This window comes from Lutjanus erythropterus, chromosome 7 (assembly GCF_056507025.1).
Source record: "Lutjanus erythropterus isolate fLutEry1 chromosome 7, fLutEry1.hap2, whole genome shotgun sequence".
In the NCBI taxonomy this organism is placed as follows: Eukaryota; Metazoa; Chordata; class Actinopteri; order Lutjaniformes; family Lutjanidae; genus Lutjanus; species Lutjanus erythropterus.
Genome location: NC_139323.1, coordinates 15,798,288 through 15,819,168, shown reverse-complemented (window position 1 = coordinate 15,819,168; position 20,881 = coordinate 15,798,288). Strand labels below are relative to the sequence as shown.

General features: G+C 37.7%; 3 protein-coding genes across 4 annotated transcripts; 1 reads left to right on the top strand and 2 right to left on the bottom strand.

Annotated features, from left to right (window-relative positions):
* hsd11b1la (hydroxysteroid (11-beta) dehydrogenase 1-like a) lies at nucleotides 1-7,275 on the bottom strand. Its single transcript, XM_084722917.1, has 6 exons — nucleotides 7,048-7,275; nucleotides 2,794-2,924; nucleotides 2,489-2,692; nucleotides 2,307-2,400; nucleotides 634-799; nucleotides 1-522 (listed from the first exon to the last, which is right to left on the bottom strand). The coding sequence occupies exons 1-6, from the start codon at nucleotides 7,130-7,132 to the stop codon at nucleotides 339-341; spliced, it is 864 nt and encodes a 287-aa protein (XP_084579043.1). The 5' UTR covers nucleotides 7,133-7,275; the 3' UTR covers nucleotides 1-338.
* Nucleotides 7,276-10,214: 2,939 nt separating this feature from the next.
* micos13 (mitochondrial contact site and cristae organizing system subunit 13) lies at nucleotides 10,215-12,690 on the top strand. Its single transcript, XM_084722916.1, has 3 exons — nucleotides 10,215-10,442; nucleotides 11,883-11,940; nucleotides 12,189-12,690. The coding sequence occupies exons 1-3, from the start codon at nucleotides 10,218-10,220 to the stop codon at nucleotides 12,284-12,286; spliced, it is 381 nt and encodes a 126-aa protein (XP_084579042.1). The 5' UTR covers nucleotides 10,215-10,217; the 3' UTR covers nucleotides 12,287-12,690.
* Nucleotides 12,691-12,919: 229 nt separating this feature from the next.
* On the bottom strand, nucleotides 12,920-20,830 carry LOC146323797 (spindlin-1-like). Of its 2 annotated transcripts, none has more exons than XM_084722914.1 (5): nucleotides 20,627-20,830; nucleotides 19,850-19,891; nucleotides 18,054-18,301; nucleotides 17,708-17,941; nucleotides 12,920-15,665 (listed from the first exon to the last, which is right to left on the bottom strand). In XM_084722914.1, the coding sequence occupies exons 2-5, from the start codon at nucleotides 19,867-19,869 to the stop codon at nucleotides 15,460-15,462; spliced, it is 708 nt and encodes a 235-aa protein (XP_084579040.1). In that variant the 5' UTR covers nucleotides 19,870-19,891; nucleotides 20,627-20,830; the 3' UTR covers nucleotides 12,920-15,459. The 2 variants fall into 2 exon arrangements, with proteins under 2 accessions (XP_084579040.1, XP_084579041.1); XM_084722915.1 differs by having other exon boundaries at nucleotides 19,850-19,888; nucleotides 20,627-20,829.
* Between the last annotated feature and the right edge of the window lie 51 nt (nucleotides 20,831-20,881).

Sequence of the window (20,881 nt, the reverse complement as noted above, 5' to 3'; positions counted from 1 at the left end):
TAATCTCCTTGAGGTAGGCCAAAATCAAACAAACCCAAGCCATAAGCTTTTCTCCCCTGTGGACTTTTTAGCACCGGACCTCTCCCAAAAGCGGGATGAGGAAAGGAGGACGACTTTGTTATAATATATAAAAACTTGATCCATCTGGCTGTAATGAAAAACTACGTTCCAACTATAAAGCTGAAGATGAGAACAAAACGTGTGGCTGTAATAGAATATTAAGGCTAAAAAATTATCGATTATCAATACCCACAGCATCATCATGCCCAGTGTGTATCAATACGATAACCAATGCATTAAATGTACAGTGTACATAATGGTACAACAGATACATGTTTTTATGGGTTGTACTTGTAGGAGTTCTGGATGACATAGCTGGTGAGAGAAGGGAACCAGTCTTTGGTAAGAGTCACAATGTGGGTGAACCAGGGGTAGAAGAGCTCCGGCTGTCTTGTAGCTCCTGTCATGATGATGTTCAAAGCTGCATCTGTAGCAGGGTAGGCTGGTACACTAGTGACGCCCCTAGAATGCACAAAAGTAATGCTCTTAGCTACCGTAGATAGCAGGAGTAAAGAAATGTGCCAAATATTACAGCATATCCATATAAAAGTATGAGAGATTATTTTGACCGACCTGACTTTCTCCATAGCTGAGTCTGTATCGATGAGGCCCAGCGTACATACAGAGACGGACACGTTGCTCTTCTTCATAGCCAGCTCGTGCCCAAGAGCCCCGAAGAAACCATTCAAGGCAAATTTTGTTGAGGTATACGGTGCTGTGAAGGGACTGGACATCTTACCTGTGAAGCATCAATGAGATTCAGTTTTGATCCTATCGTGACCTTTTTCAAACCTCATTTATGAAACTTTTATACTCACAAATTTGATCTTGTCTACTGCAAACATACAAATCAAGAACTTTTATGGGATTCGTCAGTGTTTTAATATTTCCAAAAACATGAGGTTGAGATTACTTATATGATCATCTAAGGAGTTTATTGTCTAGCTATGGTTTTTGCTGTTAATGTGTTTATTAAGTAGCAAATAAAACATAACTGTCAGGAAAACACAGAGTACAAACCATTTCCAATTGATTTGATAATTCAACATTTTTCAGGATTAAAAAAAAACTATCTCACTCCGAGGTTCATTTAGCAGCTGTTCTGGAGCTTTTGACCATAATACATAATGTTTTAAGCAGATGGAGTTTTATATAAGACCTTAATGGGAAATTTCAACACTTCTCCTGTAGATGTCCAGTCAGCCTTTATAGTAAATGTGGTCTATTAAAGTCTATTTTTTTTCCATTTGAATTGTGCCACAGGTTACATGTTTGTCAATTTAAAACAGAATTATACATGTCAAGAAAGTCTAGGTTTGTCTTGGGTTTGTTGTGGTTTAGCTTAGTTTTAGTGAACTACATGTCTTATCTCACACAATATATGTCAACAACACCTGTCCTGCTGTCCTCTGTAGCGTTATCTTACCTACAGTGTTTTTCCAGCAACTCCTGGTCTTTTTATCAGCAGCGAGGAGAAAGAACAAGCGAGCTGTTGTGTGACTATATCCCGGGACAAAAACACACAGCCACTGTAGCTTCAGTGGCTAACGTTAGCTTTTGGTTGGAGAAGATCATGATGTCACTTATGTGACTTCTGGCTGTGTAGACTTTCTCATTACATATCTACACAGTCTGATACTTCAACAGTTTAAATGACAAAAGGCAACTTTCTGGACTTGTAGAATTGTGTTTTAAACCGACATGCATCATATGTGTGACTTGTGGCACGATTTACAGATCAAAAAATATTTTTTTCTCTCTCCACGGACTTGAGTTCAAATTTTTCCAAAATTAGGTCTCATGGTATTGCACTGGAGGGGAGACCAGACGGGAGGTGACAAAAATATAATGTAACATGTAACATGCCTACTGACCCAGAGGTGGAAACTAGAAATCCAAGTTGAAACAGCCTGTAGTTCTCCATTTCTTGGTCACTATCCATGATATATATGATATATATGATATGAGATAAGGATTTAAGCTCAGAATTTTTTGTAGTTGTAGTTTTGTAGTTTTGAAGTTGGATCTATTTGAATGTTTTAGTCTACTTTCAATTTTGTGGGTCTAGTAGTTATTTTGTATTGATGCACCTGTAATATCAATGAAGGGTCAGTAAACTACATAACAAACTACACTACAAACTAAACTATATTATTAGTAATTATAAAGTAATCATGCATGTAAAAATGTACATTTCATAGTTTGTTGCCATTAACAAGTGTATGAAAATGATGAGACAAACCTACCTAAAAGTGATGAAACAATCACTAGTGATCCTTTACTTTGCTCGAGGGAGGTCAAGGCTTTCCAAGCCATCTGAACGTAGCTGAAGAAATTGACCTTTGGAAAGCACACAAACACACACATTCAGAGATCAGTGCATTTCCCTCCTTCAGTGTGCTGATAAACCTGCAAAACTCTGCACTACCTTCATCAGCCACCTGGTGTGCTCCACATCTCCCCCCCACATGCTGAAGGGGCTCGGGCCGATGTGGTTGAGAACCAGGTAATCCAACCCCCCGAGCTTTTCCAGGGCAAACTCCACCACTTTTTCCGGGTCTGACTCACTGGCCATGTCTGCTGCGATGTAGAAAGCTCTCTGGGCTCCCAAACTCATGCATTTCTCTACCACCTGTAAATCAAAGTGAAAAAAAAATGGATTACCTTCACAGTACAGCTGCAGTATAAAGAGCAGGTTGGACCTGTGTTCATTCAGTCATAAAGTTCACTGACCTGCTGTAACACTTTCTCCCTCCTGGCTGTAATTACTATCTGGGCTCCAAAGCGGGCATAATGATATGCCATTTGCTCACCAATACCCGTACTGGCCCCGGTCACCACTACCCTGGCACCTCTGAGAGACTCTGAGAGACACATGAGACACACAAAAACAAAGACATGCTGTTACTGCAGTCCTGTTAATGATTACTTACAATGCAGGGCATGTGTTTATATCATATAAAGTTTTGACACCGAATTTGATGGTGTTCAACTGTTCACACCAGCAGACCCCCGATTTGGTACCCGTGGATGTAGGACACACATTTTAGCTGAGGAAAAATCAAAACTTTTTTCGATGTATAAGGCACACATTTTTATACCTGGAGAATGTAAGAACTGCTTCAGGCCATCAACAATAAATTAAAATGAAAATATTCAGGAAAAATAATCATTTTAATATATTTTTGCCCCTTCACCAGGCAGCCACTGGTTACCTTGTCCCAGACAAATGTCTATGAAACCACAATCTTCATTTTACCTCAAGTCAGCACCAAGACCTCTGCCATGAAAAGATAAACCAATCAAAGTCCTCCATATGTTGTTTAACATATAGAAATGTCTTGACCTTGACCCACTGTTCATTAGACACTAGAACAAATAGTCACAATCCTATGTCCTCTCTTTGATATTGTGTTTATTTATTAACTTACTACCTACTGCCAGAAGTGGGGGACTCAAGTCACATGACTTGACTCTAGTCAGCTTTAAAGGAATAGTTCAGAATATTTTAAGTAAGGTTGTATGAAATACTTATCTGTAGTCACATAAACTACAGTAGATTATTTGGAGAAGCAGACAGGAGTCCTGTGATGGAGCTCAGCAATGTTCTGCAGAAAAATGTATTTTAGCCACAAAAATAAATAAATAAATAATAATAATAATCCAGTTAAGTGTATGCTATACTGTGAATGTTTTCACCGCTCTACCTTTCTGTCAGATGATCCTTTACTTTGAAACTATGTTTTCTCAACCTGTAGTACTTCCTTATCCCTACATATAAGTGTCTGCCTCTGCAGGACTTTTTAAAAAACTAAATATTTGAATGTTTGTAGATATTGAGAAGTTACATTTTGTTGGGTGCTTTCTGAGTGCTTTGTAGTGAAGTGCGGGCAACACAAAAGGCAGCAAACATGGAAGGAGCTAGCCCAAAACTAATAAAACCTGGATTCAAGAGTTATGTTGCTAATGATGGTGGTCAGATGAAAACAATGGCCTACAGCCCAAAATCATTCAAATAGTCACCACAACATCCAACTTCATATGTCACAAAACCTACAAAGAAAGACAGGCGACTGTGATGTCACCAGTTAAACTATGCAGACACATTACTGGCTAACACACAGCTGCACGCTCATGAATCATGCCTGTGCGTGCAACCTTTGTGATCCTTTATTGTTGTTCATTTTGGAGGCTTGTTATTGATTGACACAAAATGACAAGGACCCCAAAGATTTATATGATGACCGCTGTCTGAACTGATTTAGACTTGAAAACTGGGAGGGATAATCAGAATTTCAAGCAGGGACTTGACTTGACTTACCTGATTCTAACCGCAGTAACTTCACTTACTTGAGACTTGAAGAATGGAATCTGCTGTTTTTTGTGTAGGAATTCATTCAGTGCACTGATCATTCCTTTCAGTTCCTTCATTAAATGCTAAAAACAGCTAAATGTGCAATCAGTCATTTTTGCATGCATCAAAATATCCTGAAACAGAGAGAGTTCTTCAGACCATCAGGGGTAAAGAGAGAATTATACACAAATCTACTGTTTTGGATTTTTTTTCCATACATGCTATAATCTCAGTCAGCACTCCTGTGGCAGCAGCACAGTGTCCCTCTGTCTCCCCTTGCACCTTTGGCCTGGGTAGGAAACCAGTGTTGGGCAACTTACTGAACTTTGGTAATTAGTTATATTACTAGTTACTTCTGTCAAAAGTAACTAAATTAAGTTTCCATTTCTTGCATATAACTAATTTCTCTTACTAATCCACACATAGATACATTATTGTAGTGTAATTATATTGATTTATTGTAGCTACATTAGTGATATTATTTCCATATAGCTATTATGTTGCAAATAGACTCATGAACCCAACCACCATAGCTCCAGATAGAACATGTTTATTGTCCACACCGACCGTGGCATCAAATATCTGCCCCTGGCAGAGTGTGTCTAAAACAAATCATTAAAGTTTGTAAAGTGCGTCATATAAAATGTCAGAATGATCTTCACTGAACCGTCGTATCAGCTGTTCTAGTAGCTTTTCAGAGGGTGACATTGTTCCAGCAGTTGAAAATCATACGCAAGAATGTACAAGTAAATTAAAAACTACCCTAATGACTCGAACCATATAATTTCATTACTAGTGGAAACTCGGCTGTACACTGCCTCCTCACAACATGGATAAATGCTGTCTTCTCTCTCTGGTGAGGCCTCAGTCACAAGCAGAAAGCATGTCAGATTATCACCAATTACTTGATCAATTTGTGTGTCTTCTTCCTACATTTCCCCTGTTTGAATATTTCTGTGAATGCCTCAGTGACTGTTTTGCCTGTAACACATTTCATTTGCCACATTTCAGCAAATGTCAATACAGTATGGGACCAGATATGATGTGGGACTTTGATCATTGTAATGTTGTATATTGGTATGAATTTATATTTTATGGTCTTAATAGCTGCTTGTCAGGAAAGAGATACAGTCTTCTGAAGCAATTTCAATTTAGATAAGATAAGATAAGAACTTTAAATTACACTTAGTTAAACAGTGAACTGTTGTTTGGTCATCATCCCTGCGCTACTAGTAATGATTTCCTTTCACAAAAGTGCCACCTTCAAAAATATTGCCTGACTGTATCAATTAGCTGTAGATAGGCTTAATGATAGAAAGAATTAACATTTGCATGAGCACAAACGTTTGCTGAATGTTCTTACAGGAAGTGTTTTTCCAAAGTCTGTGTCAGCGTACGCTGTCCTTTGTCACACTGACAATCGGGTAGGTCTATAAGCTGTTTATTACATGTACATGGTCTTGAGTAACATGCATCAGTTTCAAGTCCTTTTTGTAGCCTATACTTTCCAGTCACTCTTCAACCAATAAAATACTTTCAAGTTTAAAAAATATGAGAGGATAATCAAACATAAGAAATATATTCTGTTGTTGGTGATTTTGCATTTTGTGCTGACTTAAAATACTTCTTTTAGGGGCCCCATGGTGTGCTGCTCAGAATATGTAAATGTAACTAATCCAGTGCCTCTTAAACATAATATGTGCTCTTAAATTATTTCAATTTTTATTCATTAAGTGTAAGTGCATTTTTGTACAGTTATGGTTACAGACTTTTTCCACATCCCACTCATATTTTGAGTGTTATTCATTTGCTAAAAAGAGACAAAACACATAATAAACAAAGTTTAAAAGATTAATTTGCCTTAAAGGATAATTATTTTTTGAAATTTCTATAGATATCGCATATTATTCTTCTGGTGAATTCTTTTGGCCACACTACTGGTGTAGTGAAAATCTGATATGGTGACAGCCCTAGACTCAGGCTTAGATTTCTCCAATATGCTTGTATATACTAACATTTTTTCCATGAGATTATTATAATGCAATGTTTTCACAACTGTTAATTTGAATCTTAAATACCACACTACACATTAATCTGGCGCTACATGCGTGCATCCAAATGGTTCTTGCAAGGGAAAGGTGAGGAAAAGACAGCATTAACTGTCAATATTTTACAAAATACAATATCTAAATGTTTTGGGGTTTTTTTTGTTCAAATGGCTAAGTCCTGTTACTGTGCTTAACCACCTGGCCTCTGTCAAAAAGTCTGTTTGTTTGTTTGTTTGGCTACATGTCCATTATTAGACGGTTTTACTTGAATTAATCGACTTGTGTTATCACTTGATATTAGTTATTTTATTTGATCTTATAGTTTACAATTTGTTCGTCGTCTCATTGTAGCACAATCTCCACCCATAAACCTTTTAGTGTTTGACACCATTCCGTCAATAAAATCTATGACATAACACCTGTTATCGCAATATCACGAGCTACAGCTGCATGACAGATGCGACTGAGGCGAGCAAACACAATAAATTAACAGCCATGAAGGTATGTATATATATATAGGCTCCATACATTTTACAATCTCACAGCCCACAATCAAGTTTGATCTTGCAGTTGCTTCTCTCTTACCTGCATCAAAACTGGTTGTAGTCCACTTGACAGCGAGGAAGGCAACACATACACTGGCTAATAGGATTTTTATGAAAGTTCCCATTGTGTAAATTTGTTCGGAGTTAATTCTAAGTGTTTGGTTGTGAGCCCAGACCTCCAAGGTTCCGATTTGCAGAACTGCCTCTCACTGGAAAAATGAGGAAACAAAATGCCAATTATGTAACCCCTCCTCTCTCTTACCCCTGGCATGTTGAATGGGGGTGTGTTGTTCAGATAAGAGGTTTATTGAACTTGAACAAGTGTCAAGCTGAACATGAAGCAAACATGACAGAACCAAACACTGCACTCCCTCAAACGACCACTCGAGGGGGCGAGTAAATCCCTCTGCAGGAGCGCCACCATACGTCCACGACCACGCCCCCTTTTAGGTGAAAACATGCGCTGTAAAAGCGGCATGCTGGGTTGTGTGTGGCAAACTAAATTAATGATTAATCTGATCATTTACTGAGTAAATGACATGTGCCGATTGTGTCTGTACGTCAAAGTGAATCAGAATAATTTCCTAATGATGATGTGATTAACGTTTTTACAGTGAAACAATGTCCCCTCTATAAAAACAGCTACTTTTAGAATGGGGTTTGGTTCAACAGTACCGAGACAGCAAAATAAAGTGTCTTTAACAATAAAAAAACAGTGACAGATATAGATGAACTATGTGACCTGAAGATTAAATAAAGTAATTATGTGTCAGTTTCGACCGCTTTGAAGGAGGCAGACTGAAATAATCCACATTTCTTTATTTTTTTTCGATGTAACGACGCTGATTGTTGATCCTCAAAGGCACAACCCAACTGCTCACAGGCCAGAGGATCTGGGCTCCTACATCGATACGGTTTTCTTATGTTATGCATTAAATCTGGCAAAGGAATTTTTATGTATCACCACTCAAATTAGAGCGGCTGTTTTCACCCGAAAAGAGCCACGGGCATGACGCGGGAGCAAAATACCCGACACCCACTGCAGTCAAGCCAGCCTCCACTTCGAAAAACACGGTAAATCTAGCCCTCACTTGTTTTGTGGTGCACATATATACTAGGCATTGCGGTAAAGGACCAAATTAGACTGATATTCTAGTTTTTAGTCTCAATTCAGCAGTTTTTATTACTGGTACTGCAAGATCATGTTGTTGCTTTGCAGTGTTTTCTCAGCATCAGTCTGTCTTCGTGTTTGGAATATGCTTCTTTTTCTGATTGTATTTATTCTTCCTATATGGATTGATATTGTGTGCATGACTGCTCGCCTCTTCGGTAGAGAAGTTGTCTTTTGTATTTTACATTATGTCCTGTGTTTCTCTCTGCACCTGAATCTTGGATTGCTCAAGAAACTTTACACAACTGTAATTTCTCATTCATTTATGAGAAGTTTCCTTTTTTTTCATTAACATCGATAAGTTCACAGTCATTTACAGATCTGACAGACAAGTAAACCAATGACAGTAAACATTACACGAATGTACAGACACAGCCAGGACACAATACATTTAAGATGATACATCTATTGTTTCCACGCCAGACCGTAGAGCCCTGCAGTTATCGTTTGTAAACAATCAGGTCCCAAATAAGCTATGAAAGGACTCCATACTTCATAGAACTGAAAAGGTTCCTGAATGCTTCTAATGCCATGAATACTAACACACTTTTTATCCACTGAGTGATGCTGGGAAGTTCCACTGACACCCATGTCAATAAAACACACCAAATATTCTTTCAAATCCACTGTGTTTTACTGAAGTGGGTGTCAGAGGAACCAGAAATTGTGTGAGTGACACTCTGAGGTGGTGTACAATCATTCTAAATCAATAATTGGTCTGTGAAAACAGGTAGTTTCCTTTTAATATCTACCTGAATTTACATGGAAATACTGCATATAATTTTATATTAATTGCATGGATTGTATTAATTTGTATTGTTTTGTTGAAATAATTAATAGATTAATTAATTAAATTATTTATTTATTGATTCATATACACACTGACTGACTGACTGATTGAATAGATGTGAGATTGCGCCCAAAAGAAGGGTATTTTTATTTTTAAATCAGTCCTCGATGCTCCCTTACCGTACTGTCTTGCCTATATGCGCACCACAAAACAAGTGGAGCTAGATTGACCGTGTTTTTCGAAGTTGAGGCTGGCTTGGCTGCACTCGACACCCATAGTAAAATATTCAGCAGAAATAAACTTACAGCTTGGAACATAAAACGGTTTTGGTGTCTAAACACAATTATTTGCCGTCTCGCTATATATAGCAATTTAATGTAGGACTGTTAAATAGTCTAATTGAATGTGAAGATACCTTGCCTTAAGTGCATTTAAAGTATTTACAGTATATTTACATCTATTTTTATTATGTACAAATATTCTTACTTTTTTTATTACCATTTATGTTACTATCGTTCGTTTATTGTCAACTTAGCATCGCAGTCTTGAATCGGCTTATATTATTTAAGGGATGAAAAACTACATTAAAATATTTGCTCTAAGTACAGTTTTTAAAAAGACAGCGAATCTGTCAGTCGAAAATGACGTTAGCGCAAGCTTTTGAAAGGGCAACTTTATTGACACAAGCCGTGTGTACAGGCAACAGCTAGGTTGTCCTTCAGTGGAGCTAACTTATCTCTAGCCTCTACTCCAGTTCCTACTTTGTGTACTTGGAATAACAGTTCGCATAAAGAAAAGGAAAAACACCGCTGTGGACCATGGCAGCAAGGATTTTGCCCGTGGCGAAGTTAGTATTTTTTTCATATCTGTCGTATTTCCCCTTGGTTTAATGCTGCTGTTGGTGCTAGCTCCTCGATTAGCCAGTTAGCTAACTGACGCCACTTTAGCATGACTGACAGGCTGCACATTGTCAGCCACTTTTCTTGACGTTAGTACTTGGATAGTTAGTTAGTCTAGTTTACTCAGTGACTCAGCAGTAAAGTTATGTTATTATATGTTTATATCCATTGGATTTGAACGAGGGCCCAACGTACACGGCTTGTCTTTGTTCCCTAACGTTAGAGAACTGTGATGTCTTGTAAATAACTGACGAATAGCAGACAAATTGCTAATATAAGTGATTACTTATCTACAGTAAAGTAGGTTCTGGAGTAGTGTAACATTATTTCGGTAACAGCAAAATGCAGTCATGTTTTCAACCATGGATACAGGGGTGGGGAACCTGGTTTACAGCCTGACTGCCTCTTTCATTTTCAGACTGGCCACCAAGGTGACCATTGCAGGAGGAGCTCTGTATGTTGCCTGTGACTCTGGTCTGCTGGGGAGCAGTGAGCAGGGCTTCGAGGCCCTGGGGAAGGCCAAGGCTGCAATACCCCCCGCCATAGAGGAATGGATGAAGTACTTTGGCCTGGAGGTACGGATACAGTGCATTTTCTGAAATGTCATGGCCCCAGACGTGCGCGAGTTGGCATGTAAATGCAACACAAGTAGACCAGAAATGTTGTAGGAATGTGCCTACAGTACGCAAATAGGTCAGTATTGTAGATACAGTGACACTGCCTTTGATGACTCATACAATAAATGAAGGGGTGATACTTTATAATAACGATCATTAATAATTGGTAAATTAATAGTCAGTTAACATTATAATTGTTTGTTTTACTGTTTACAAACATTCAAATAATTTGTATGCTTTATTTAACATTTATTAAGCAGTTACGTTTTATAAACATCAGTTGCAACTTTATAGTGGCCATATAAACAATGTTTATAGATGTACTGATGACACAGTAATCGTTAACAATTTACAAAGTATAATAAACATTAGTTACAACTTTGCAATAAATATCTAGATGTTTGTGCTGCATGATTTTGTAAAAAGTTTGTATGTGATTATTTTGACTGAAATTGCGATTGCAATATGCATGTGGGAATGCTCAGTTTTGAAAAAAAAAAAAAAAAAACTATTAAAATTGTGATTATGTGGCATTTATTGTCTTGACCAAACAAACATGTTTAGAATAGGATTTGTAGGCCAGGTCATCTGTGCAGCACCACAGTGCCTCATTATAATGCTGTTTTCTCATACATTTCTCCTTTTTTCAAAAAAATTGCAATTTGGTTTTGGTGCTGTGATTTGGGTATTGCACTTGGCCATATTGTGATTTTATTGCAGTTGTGATTAATTGTGCAGCCCTAATTTAGGAAACAAAACTAATTGGGTAGCTTTGGGAAAAGTTAATGCATTAACTTAAAGTAAGTATGTTACTTATTCTCATGCTTAAAGTTACATATGGAAGTAGGTAAGGTATTTTAATCATCAGTTGCAACTAGCATCCAAATAATGTTTATAGACAGTTTATATACTTATTATTAACATGAAAATAATAAATTATAGCATAACTAATAATTAGTAAACATAATTATCATTTCATTATTAATAGTGAAATAACTACAGTTACGTATCATTTTACCATTTATTAATGATGGTTATTATAAAGCATTACCAACACCTTTAAAGGACAGAAATATTTTATTTATATTACAACAGTGAACAGCTGCTGGTCAATATAAAACACTTTATACCTGAATCATATCTTTATTCTGGTGTAATTCTGGAGTAATATGACTGTTTCCACTTTTCAGAGAAACACCACACTGTCGACCCTCAGTCATTATTGTCACTGGGAGACGTACTATTTATCCACATGATGTTGAGTAAATGATATCTTTAAAAAAAAATTTACTGGTTTTGAAACATTACAAGACTTACTGTAAATTCAGTATAATCTATGTACCAACAAAGTATTGGACTGTACTGTTTCAAACTAATGAATCCTTCACTTCTCCTCAGGCTCAGCTTCCAACCATGCCTAAAATTGAATTCTCCCCAGTTCAGTCATGGAACTCTGGTAAGAACTGAATGAAAAGCTCATTCTTGTTTTTATTTATTTATTTATTTTTTTTAAATTCTCCTAGATTTAAATTGTAGTCATGCATTTACATGTTAGATGCAGTGATTTTGTTAGCGTATCGTTTAGGTTGTAATCAATTTCAGCATCACCATTATGACTCTGAGCTGAGTATATTTCAGTTAGTTAAACGTTTTATGTTAATTTTTGTTGCATCAAACTAACCATCGATTTTTATTTCATTGCAGGAGTGCGGTGGACCATTTCATCCCTTTCAGAGGCTCCAACAAAAGCAAACGATTATACAAATCAGTGTTTGCAATATGTGAAAGACCTCACCAAGTAAACAGGAGAGAAATCTCTGGTTAACCTCGCATTTATGTCTTTTTGGGTTTTGCACTTGAGAAATGACATTATTCTTCAAAAGTTGTAGCCCTCCACAAGAAAGAAGAAACGTCCAACTTTGAAAAGTTGTGGAATTCAGCTGCAAGGAGCATAGACACCTAAATGTCTATGGTTCTCTAAATTATTGTGGCATTTGTTGGGAGTTTGTATTGTACATAATATTGGGAAGTATTTTAAAATAATTCTTTAGTTTTGTGTATACCACCACATTTAATTTTGCCCAACATTGTGTAATGTACAATATTTTACTCCCCTTTGTTGTCAAACCACCCAAATGTTATAAAGAGAATGTCTGTTGTATATAAGCAGTTTGTGACTAAAATAATACATACATCTTAAAACATGCCCAGTCTTAAGTTGATTTATTGACGGGAAATTATATACTTTGGTTTGGTACTGGCACTGGGTGCCTGAACGACCAGTACATACTAGACTGAATCACAATGCATTTTGGTGCCGCATGTCTGGGCTGTTGATTGAAATGTTGTGGACATTACAGATGCATCATCAAACCCTGAGTTAACATTACGGCAGCACTCTTTCTACATGTCTCTGACAGTTTTTTTAAAAAAAATTTAAAGTACCTGCTCCATTTAGGCACTGGTACCATTAAAAGTAAAGTATTTAAAAGTTTTTAAAGTGTAGCATGGGAAAAACCCAAACAAAACCCAACCCTGTCCTGCATGTGGCTCAAGGCAGTGTGTTCAAAGAGCAAGACAAAACAAATGTGCAAAAATCTTTATTACTCATGGCAAAATAATAATGATAACCAAATGGCCTGTTGATGTTGCTACAACGTCAGACATACAGGAGGAGGTGATTGAAAGCATGAAGAGGCGCGCACACAGCCATTTGGAACTCCACTTTACACAACACAGAAACACTCCACAGCACCGGTAGTGGTGATGTACAGTGTTAGCCTTTTTTTTGTTTTTTATTGTGGGTTAAACAATAAGCACTGATTTTGCCACACGTTGTTGCTTCTCTACTGTCAAACAAAATCTCCAGACACTCTTGTTCGGATGATGCATGCAGAGGTTTGACAGCTAAAAATAACAGTAATAGTATATTTACTGATTGACTTGTTTACTGAGGGATACACTGAATGACTTGAAGAATAGTGACAAAGTTTGGATGAAATACCAATACCATACTGCAAGCATACATGTCATGTTGCAAGACAAAGTTATAGACTAGAACCAGAATTAATTAGCTACTGTCAACAAACTGGTTTGTCAGTCGATTATACCTGTTAAATATTCGGTTTATAATTTCTGTATATTAATGACCTTTTCACTAAAAGCTGGTGGTGTTTTGATGAGATATTTGTATAAATGAGAGCAACCACGACAGGCAACATTACAAGGCATGTTACACAAGTTGTACATATTAAATACTGTCATCTGTATTGCAGCAAGTTTTTTTTTTCTTTTTTCTTCATGCGTGTGATATAAAGCATTTATTCTGCCACGTTTGCTCTTGAGGAAAAAGCAATCTGAGGAAACTATATAGCGTACCATATCCTAAACATGTAAACTTTATACAGTAAAGTGCTCCCACAATATCAACAGTGAGATTATACAACCAAGGATGATTTGTGTTACATTTAAAGAACATTTTTCATACTGCAGTAAGAGCAAAACACAGCACTAATATGAACTGGTGGTTGCAAAACTTTCCTCAAGCTGTCAGTGTCACCATTTCTGAAAACCAAATAGCAGCCAATGATTCATTAAGAGCAGAGATAAGATTATGTACAATATTGCAGAAATGACAAGCCGGAAGGCACTTTATGATTTGTGTGGGATCAAATTGAAATGAAGAATTTAGCAAACTGCATCTTCCATCACTGGTACAAGGGATCTGATCTGATACAATACTAAACATGGTATAAAGGTGCAGGAGGAGGTACATTTCCACATGAGCCAGATTCAGCTTATTTGACAATGCTGCTTTCATTCATCCCTTCCAGTGCTAACACTAAAGACTTTGCTAACATGGGCAGATAAATACAGTCCATGTATCAGGGTTCATACATTGCTGGAAATCCTTGAAAACACTCGAATTTTAATTTAGTATTTTCCAGGTTTGCAGTGTGCTTGGATTTTGGTTAAAGTGCTTGAAACTGCTTGACATTGTAATTGCATTACTTTAATAATAAATCAATCTGACTGAATAGTTCACTTTTTATATAAAGAAATAAAGTAAGTCAGAGAGAACTTAATTGGAGGATGTCAGGGGCAACTTTTAAGTGCATCCGTCAGCTCTTCTTCACAAGAGTCTTACAGCAAGACATCAGGCATTGATCAGGCATGAATTCTGACATGATTACACACTGAGTTCACATTGCAAATAATCAGACCTGTATCTGATGTAGTCCCTCATATGAAAGTGGCTCAAATCAGATTTAAAAAGATCAGATTCCATGTGACAATAACATCTATTTTAATGTGATGACGAAATGAAACAGCCTTATCAGTTTGACCATATATATATAAACTGCGTAGAAAGACATTATTTGCCACAGCCGTAAGGTGCTAAAAAAGCTTGAAAATGCACCTTGAAAATGCTTGAAAAGTGCTTGAATGTGACTTCGGAAAAAGTGTAGGAACCCTGATGTATTTAACTGCCCATTTAATTCAATGAATGCCTCTGTGGAAGACATAACCCAAACATAATGTGTGTATTATGCTCACTCTCTATAGATGATTCACAGAAAAAAGGCTTTAAGGATATTTTGAGCAGCTTTTTAGTACACACTGGGGTTTAATCAAGAAGATTATTTAAAGGACAGATTAGGGACAACAATGCAAATGCAGTAACAACTGCACTTTGCAGCTGTTGGGCAGTGCAATCTTGGACTGTCCAAACATAAGTATAAAGTAGAGCAGCAACAATAAAACAAGTTGGCTCCCTCTCCTGGAAATAGCCAAGCATAGCGGCGCTACAGTTCTGCTGTGCATATGGAAAACAGATTGCACGTTCTTCTGAACAGTAAAGCATATTAATAACTATTCAACCCTGCCATGGCTTTGAACAACAAGGTTATAACGATGAGTGGAACAAAAGCAGATGGACGGAGGCTGGAGAGTGAGAGACAGTGTCCAATAAACTCTAGGTGGTTTTGACCAGGTCATACACATGGATATGAAAGTCATCATCATATTTGATGTAGTAGACAGAGGGCTTGGCTGGGACCTGGTAGATGACCAAGCCTGTTCTCTTCACACCCTTGTCAGTAACGTACTCCACCTGTTTCCCCACCAGGCTCTCCGTCTCCTCCCCTGGCTTCCTGTCTGCAGGCAACAGGTGCTTGTTTTCTGAAGAGTGAAACATTACAACATAACAATAACATCTGGGTTAGTCTGAAAATTCCTTGTGTGTAACTCACCAAACATGACTGGCTTTAAGTATCTCAAAGGTGGGTTTAAAATAAATATTGATGTCTGATTTGGTTTTTGAGAAAAACATGTATGGGAAGTGTTAAAAACATAAGTTATGTATTATTGTATAAATGATACATCACAGCTTGCCAACAACAAAATTATTTTTTATCACAACAATAATGAAAGTGTTTCCTTATATAGCAGATTTTTTGTCTTCCTATTTCCTAAATTTCACCATTACACAAATAAATTTACATACATACATACAAGAAAAAAAACATTTTGCAGGCTTTTCCAATAATGTCAACAGTGTCTTTGTCAGTGATGCGCAGCCAATCAGCAGATCACAGATTGTTCTTGCATGGTCATAAAACTTAACATTCTGGGCCCCGTTTCCCAGAGCCTTCGTAGCGCTACATGCGTCGTAAGTTGTATTTTAAGGTCTCCTTTAAGGTTACGGGCTGTCTCCCAGAGTTGGGATGACCTTAAGGGAGACCTTAAAATACAACTTACGACGCACGTAGCGCTACGAAGGCTCTGGGAAATGGGGCCCTGATTAGTAATGGATGGGTTGTGTGTTGGTGAAATAGGGTGAAGCATTAGGCCGAAGTTAAAGGAGCATAACTTCAGTGACTATATTTAAATCTCCCGAGGGGATCAGCCAGGATCTAATCTTAAAAAGTGTTCTTTGTTCTACGCCTCCAAAAGGTCACACACACACAGTCCAGGGTCACAAAGTGAAATAGTTTGGTGAAAAGCAGCCTATCTCTTAATAAATCCTGAGCTCCGTCAGAGCTGTCAAAACCATATTTCTGAAGCAACAAATGTAATTCTGTTTCCTCTGGATAGTTTTCTCTATCCTTTCAAGTTTCAAACTACAGTTTTTCATTTTGTTGGCTTACATATTAACTAATGCAGTGCCCATTCAAAATGTATCTGTTCATAACGGGTTGATTTCTTGGCCTTTAGTGTTTCTGCTTGCAGTTTTCTTGAGAACCCCTCATCCAAACACTTCATATTCAACACTGACTGTGTTGGATTATCAAAATTAAGCCAATGAGAGAGAAGCTTATCCTTAACACTCTCTCTACATGGCTCTGGGTATTAACTTTTTACATTAATCTAACAATGATTTTCTGATTAGTTGATTAATCTATCAAATCATTTAATGATTGCTGGGTTAATGATTGCCTGTTTATTACCTGATTAATATAGGCAAACAATTGATAACCCTAAGTAAAGGTTTCTATTATCACAGAAACCTTTCCCTGAACTGGAGAATCAGTATTTTCACTGAAGTATTTGACTTAAACTTAAAATAGTCATGACTTGGATTTATTTCCAAAAAAACTGGCAAATGTATTTTTGCACATCAGTGTGACATGAGGAAAATAGTTTAAAATAGGAAAACAAAACAGTCTAACATTAGTTTAAGCCATTTCCTTACTCATAAATGGCTATTAAAGTCAGCAGAAAATATAGAACAGCCAAATAACAACGTTGGCACATGTATAAGTTTGTTACCGTAACAGCCGCAGAGCAGAAATTATTTTTAACATGGGGTGAAAATTAAACATTTCTCTCTAAATCACATAGAATGGTTAATTTGGGTGGATGGATGATTTATGCATGCTTGCAGATTCGAATGACATTACAGCCAATTCCCACACCACTAGTCAGTGTCCATGGCATCAAGAATTGCCTGCTTTAAAATAACTAATTTACCAATTTGCTACTGGGACTAAAACTACCTGATGAAAACTTGTGATAGATACAAATGTTTATGACCACTGTGACTGCTGGCACAGTCACAAGCTAACCATGTCAAATTAAGTGAGTGGAAATGGAAAAATTATTGGAGTCACATAGTGGTCACTCCTGATTCTATCTATAAAGCCTCAGGACAAGACAATCAAGGACTTAATAAAACTTTGTGAAGTATCAATCTGTCTTTGTAATATCCAAATGAACAGTACCTGCTTCAGGCAGAATCCTGAGGTCTCCGTCAGCGTAGTCGTCCCACAGCTGGTACATATATAGAACGGGGTCCTTTTCATAAGTGATATAATACCAGTTGGTCATGATTGGCGCTCTGGAGAGAACCATGCCTCTCCACTCGTTCTTCTCTCCATCCTCCTTTTCAAATAGATGCTCCACAGCTTTTCCCACCAGCTCTTCTGCCCCTGGAGGTATCTTGATCTTGTTGTTTACTGTGGAGTCACAGCCAGAAAAGAAAATACAATATCAAAGTCAGGAAGGTGAACTCCTACAACCCAAAAGTTGCAAACTAGCTGCCGCAGATAAAATGAGAGACACACTCACCGACTTTTTCCGTCAGGACTTGTAAATTCGACACTCTGTCATCCTTGAATAGCTCAATGCCATAGACGCAGTCAAATCCGTCATACTTCACCATGAAGAGAGAAGGGTTCACACTAAGTCTGTCCAGTACTGTTCCCTTCCATTTGCTCTGGTTCCCCTTCTCACGCCAATTATGTTGAATGCGGACTCCCAGAATGCTGTTGGGGTCTGGGGTCAACGTATCACTCAGCTCCCCGCTACTTCGCTTTCTGGTAAAACAAGAATTAATATGCAGGTCTGCATGTCTGTAGTTGAGGTTTAAAATAAAGTACACATCTCACACATATACAAAAGACTTAATGATATCAGCATATGTAACACGAAGAACATTTTTGATCGCATATGATGTGCATTTGAGAGGTTTCTGAAAAGTTACTGTTGGTTAATCTAAGGCCACTTCAAATAAACTATGTTTCTTATTCAGGTCTACTCAACAGTACCACCAAAAAAACTTATTTTACTAATAAGTTGTTGCTGCTGTGATGTCTTAAAGGGGTAGGTTGGATTATTTTGTGGGACTGTACAAGGCACTTGTTGATAGTCAAAGTAATTAGCCACAGTAGATGCTGGTCAGCATGTGTGAAGAAGAAGAAAGTGACCCAAGCACAGAGGCTAAGCAATGAACTGCTGTGGACAGGTTCAGCAACAAAAAGTAATTTTAGCCACTTAAAAAAGGTCCACCAAAAAAAAAAAAAAAATTACATTTTACATTTTAAGTTCACACTATGTTTAGAATATTTTACTTTATAGTCAGACAGACCTTCCTCATGGGAAACCACCCCTATATAAGCCAAATATCACTCTCTCCACACAAACCAAACTCCATAGGAGAAATCAGTTATTTTAACTACCAGAATACAGGAGTCTAAATGTCTACTGCTGCCTCAGTCTGTTACTTTGTTTGCATTATTGTGTAACTTCTGTGTTTTAAATAGATATACGTATAGTTTGGATCTACTGATTTCACAAAGTAACACAAAGTAACTAGTAGACTGAGGCAGTGGTGGGCAAGCAGCTCCCGTGTTCTGCAAGGTAAAATAACTGTTTTCAACTATGGAGTTTAGTTGATTTACAGAGAGCAACATTTGGCTTATACAATGGCAGTTTCCTATGAGAAAAGGCTGTCTGGCAACAAAGTAAAGTGTTGAAAATATTCTAAATAAAGTTAAACTGATATTGATCTCTTTTAGGTGGACATTTTATTAAGTGGCTAGAATACCTTTTGTTGCTGTCCCAGCCCACAGCACTTTATTGCTTAGCTTCTGTGCTGGTACTCTTCTCTGTTTCTATGTCGACGGACGTCTACTGTAGCTAATACACTATTTATTTGTTGTCGTGAAATATAATCATTGCTGTTGCTGATGTTGTTGCTGTCTAGTGTATTTTACTGTCTTGTAGTTGTGTTATTATACTACTGTGTGTTTTTAGCTGGGATGTCAATATTTGTTTCTTAACCAGGGGATACACATGAAAATTTGTTCATAATTAACTCTAATACAGCTAAGAAGTTGTGCGTTATTTCTGTCAAATAAACAAATGAAATAAAAAATATGTATTTTTATGTAGCTGAGTGTTTTGTCTAAAGGAGAATGCAATATGAATTTCTGTCATTCATTCCGATGCAAACTACTGAATAACTGAAGACGTTTATGGCAGATTTAATCACTTTTCATGCATGTGTTACTGTTACATCATTATCTAAAACTACCTTAATGGCATCATGTGATGGCATATACATTAGCTTTGTTTCAACATACCTGCCCCTTTTCTTGGACATGCCTCCAGAAATTCAATGTCTACTGATAAAAAGAAAGAAAGGGCGATGTTCGGTTATTATGTGAGTGAATATAACAGCTGGCAAACTTCACATGTACTGAAAACTACATTGCATGAGGAAGGCCTGTACTTCAGCTGAGAGGCCGGGCTGTGTGAAGAGACCTGTGACAGGCTGCAGCTTGCTCAACAGAGACTGACAACTCCAGCAGCCAATAGATTAACATGATGGAATAACTTCCTGGGTATTTTACTTTAACTACACAACCATGGAGGTCACTGTTTTCTACAGTGTAGCTTGTCATATTTAGTTAGCACAAGTCTCACAAGCTTAAGCACAAGCCTAAAGCCAATAAAATATCTCACTGACACAACTTCGACAGACTACGTCAGCCATTTCACTGTATATGACGAATTACAGTATGTAACGTTAGCCAGTTACATGTTAGTACACTTAACTTGTACATTAGCAACACATATAAAACATGATGTGTCGAGCCCGATAAACAAGGCGATAAGTCATTGCGTGTACCACCTGTGCTGGACTAAATCCAACACACCTCCACCTCTCACTGTAGGTTACTAGTAACTCTCGTCTGTATGTCCTCGCTCTACCTCAATGCAGATGTTACTGTCAGAGAAGTGGAGGCGGCTAGCTAACGTTACAGCCGCTCCTTGGTGTCCCTGCTGGCAGGTAACAAACCCCAACAGTGACTGAGCGTTAATAGCCGCATTCTCCCTCCAGAGCATATGTTCTTTACCTTTACGCAGATTTCATATCAGTATTGTTCAGTTCGTCTGGCAGAGAAATGTTGCCACACGCCAACCCGCCTATGAAAATCTCGCGAAACCTGTGGAAAATGGGAGATGCGGAGGGAAGACTCCAGTTCCCAGCGAGCCGTCGGCCACCATGACCGCAGAGAAAGACGTGAACACGCGCGCAGTGAATGCTGGGAAATTGAGTTTTAAGTGACAATGATTATGGACTTTTTAACGGCCGGAGTTAAACCAAACAG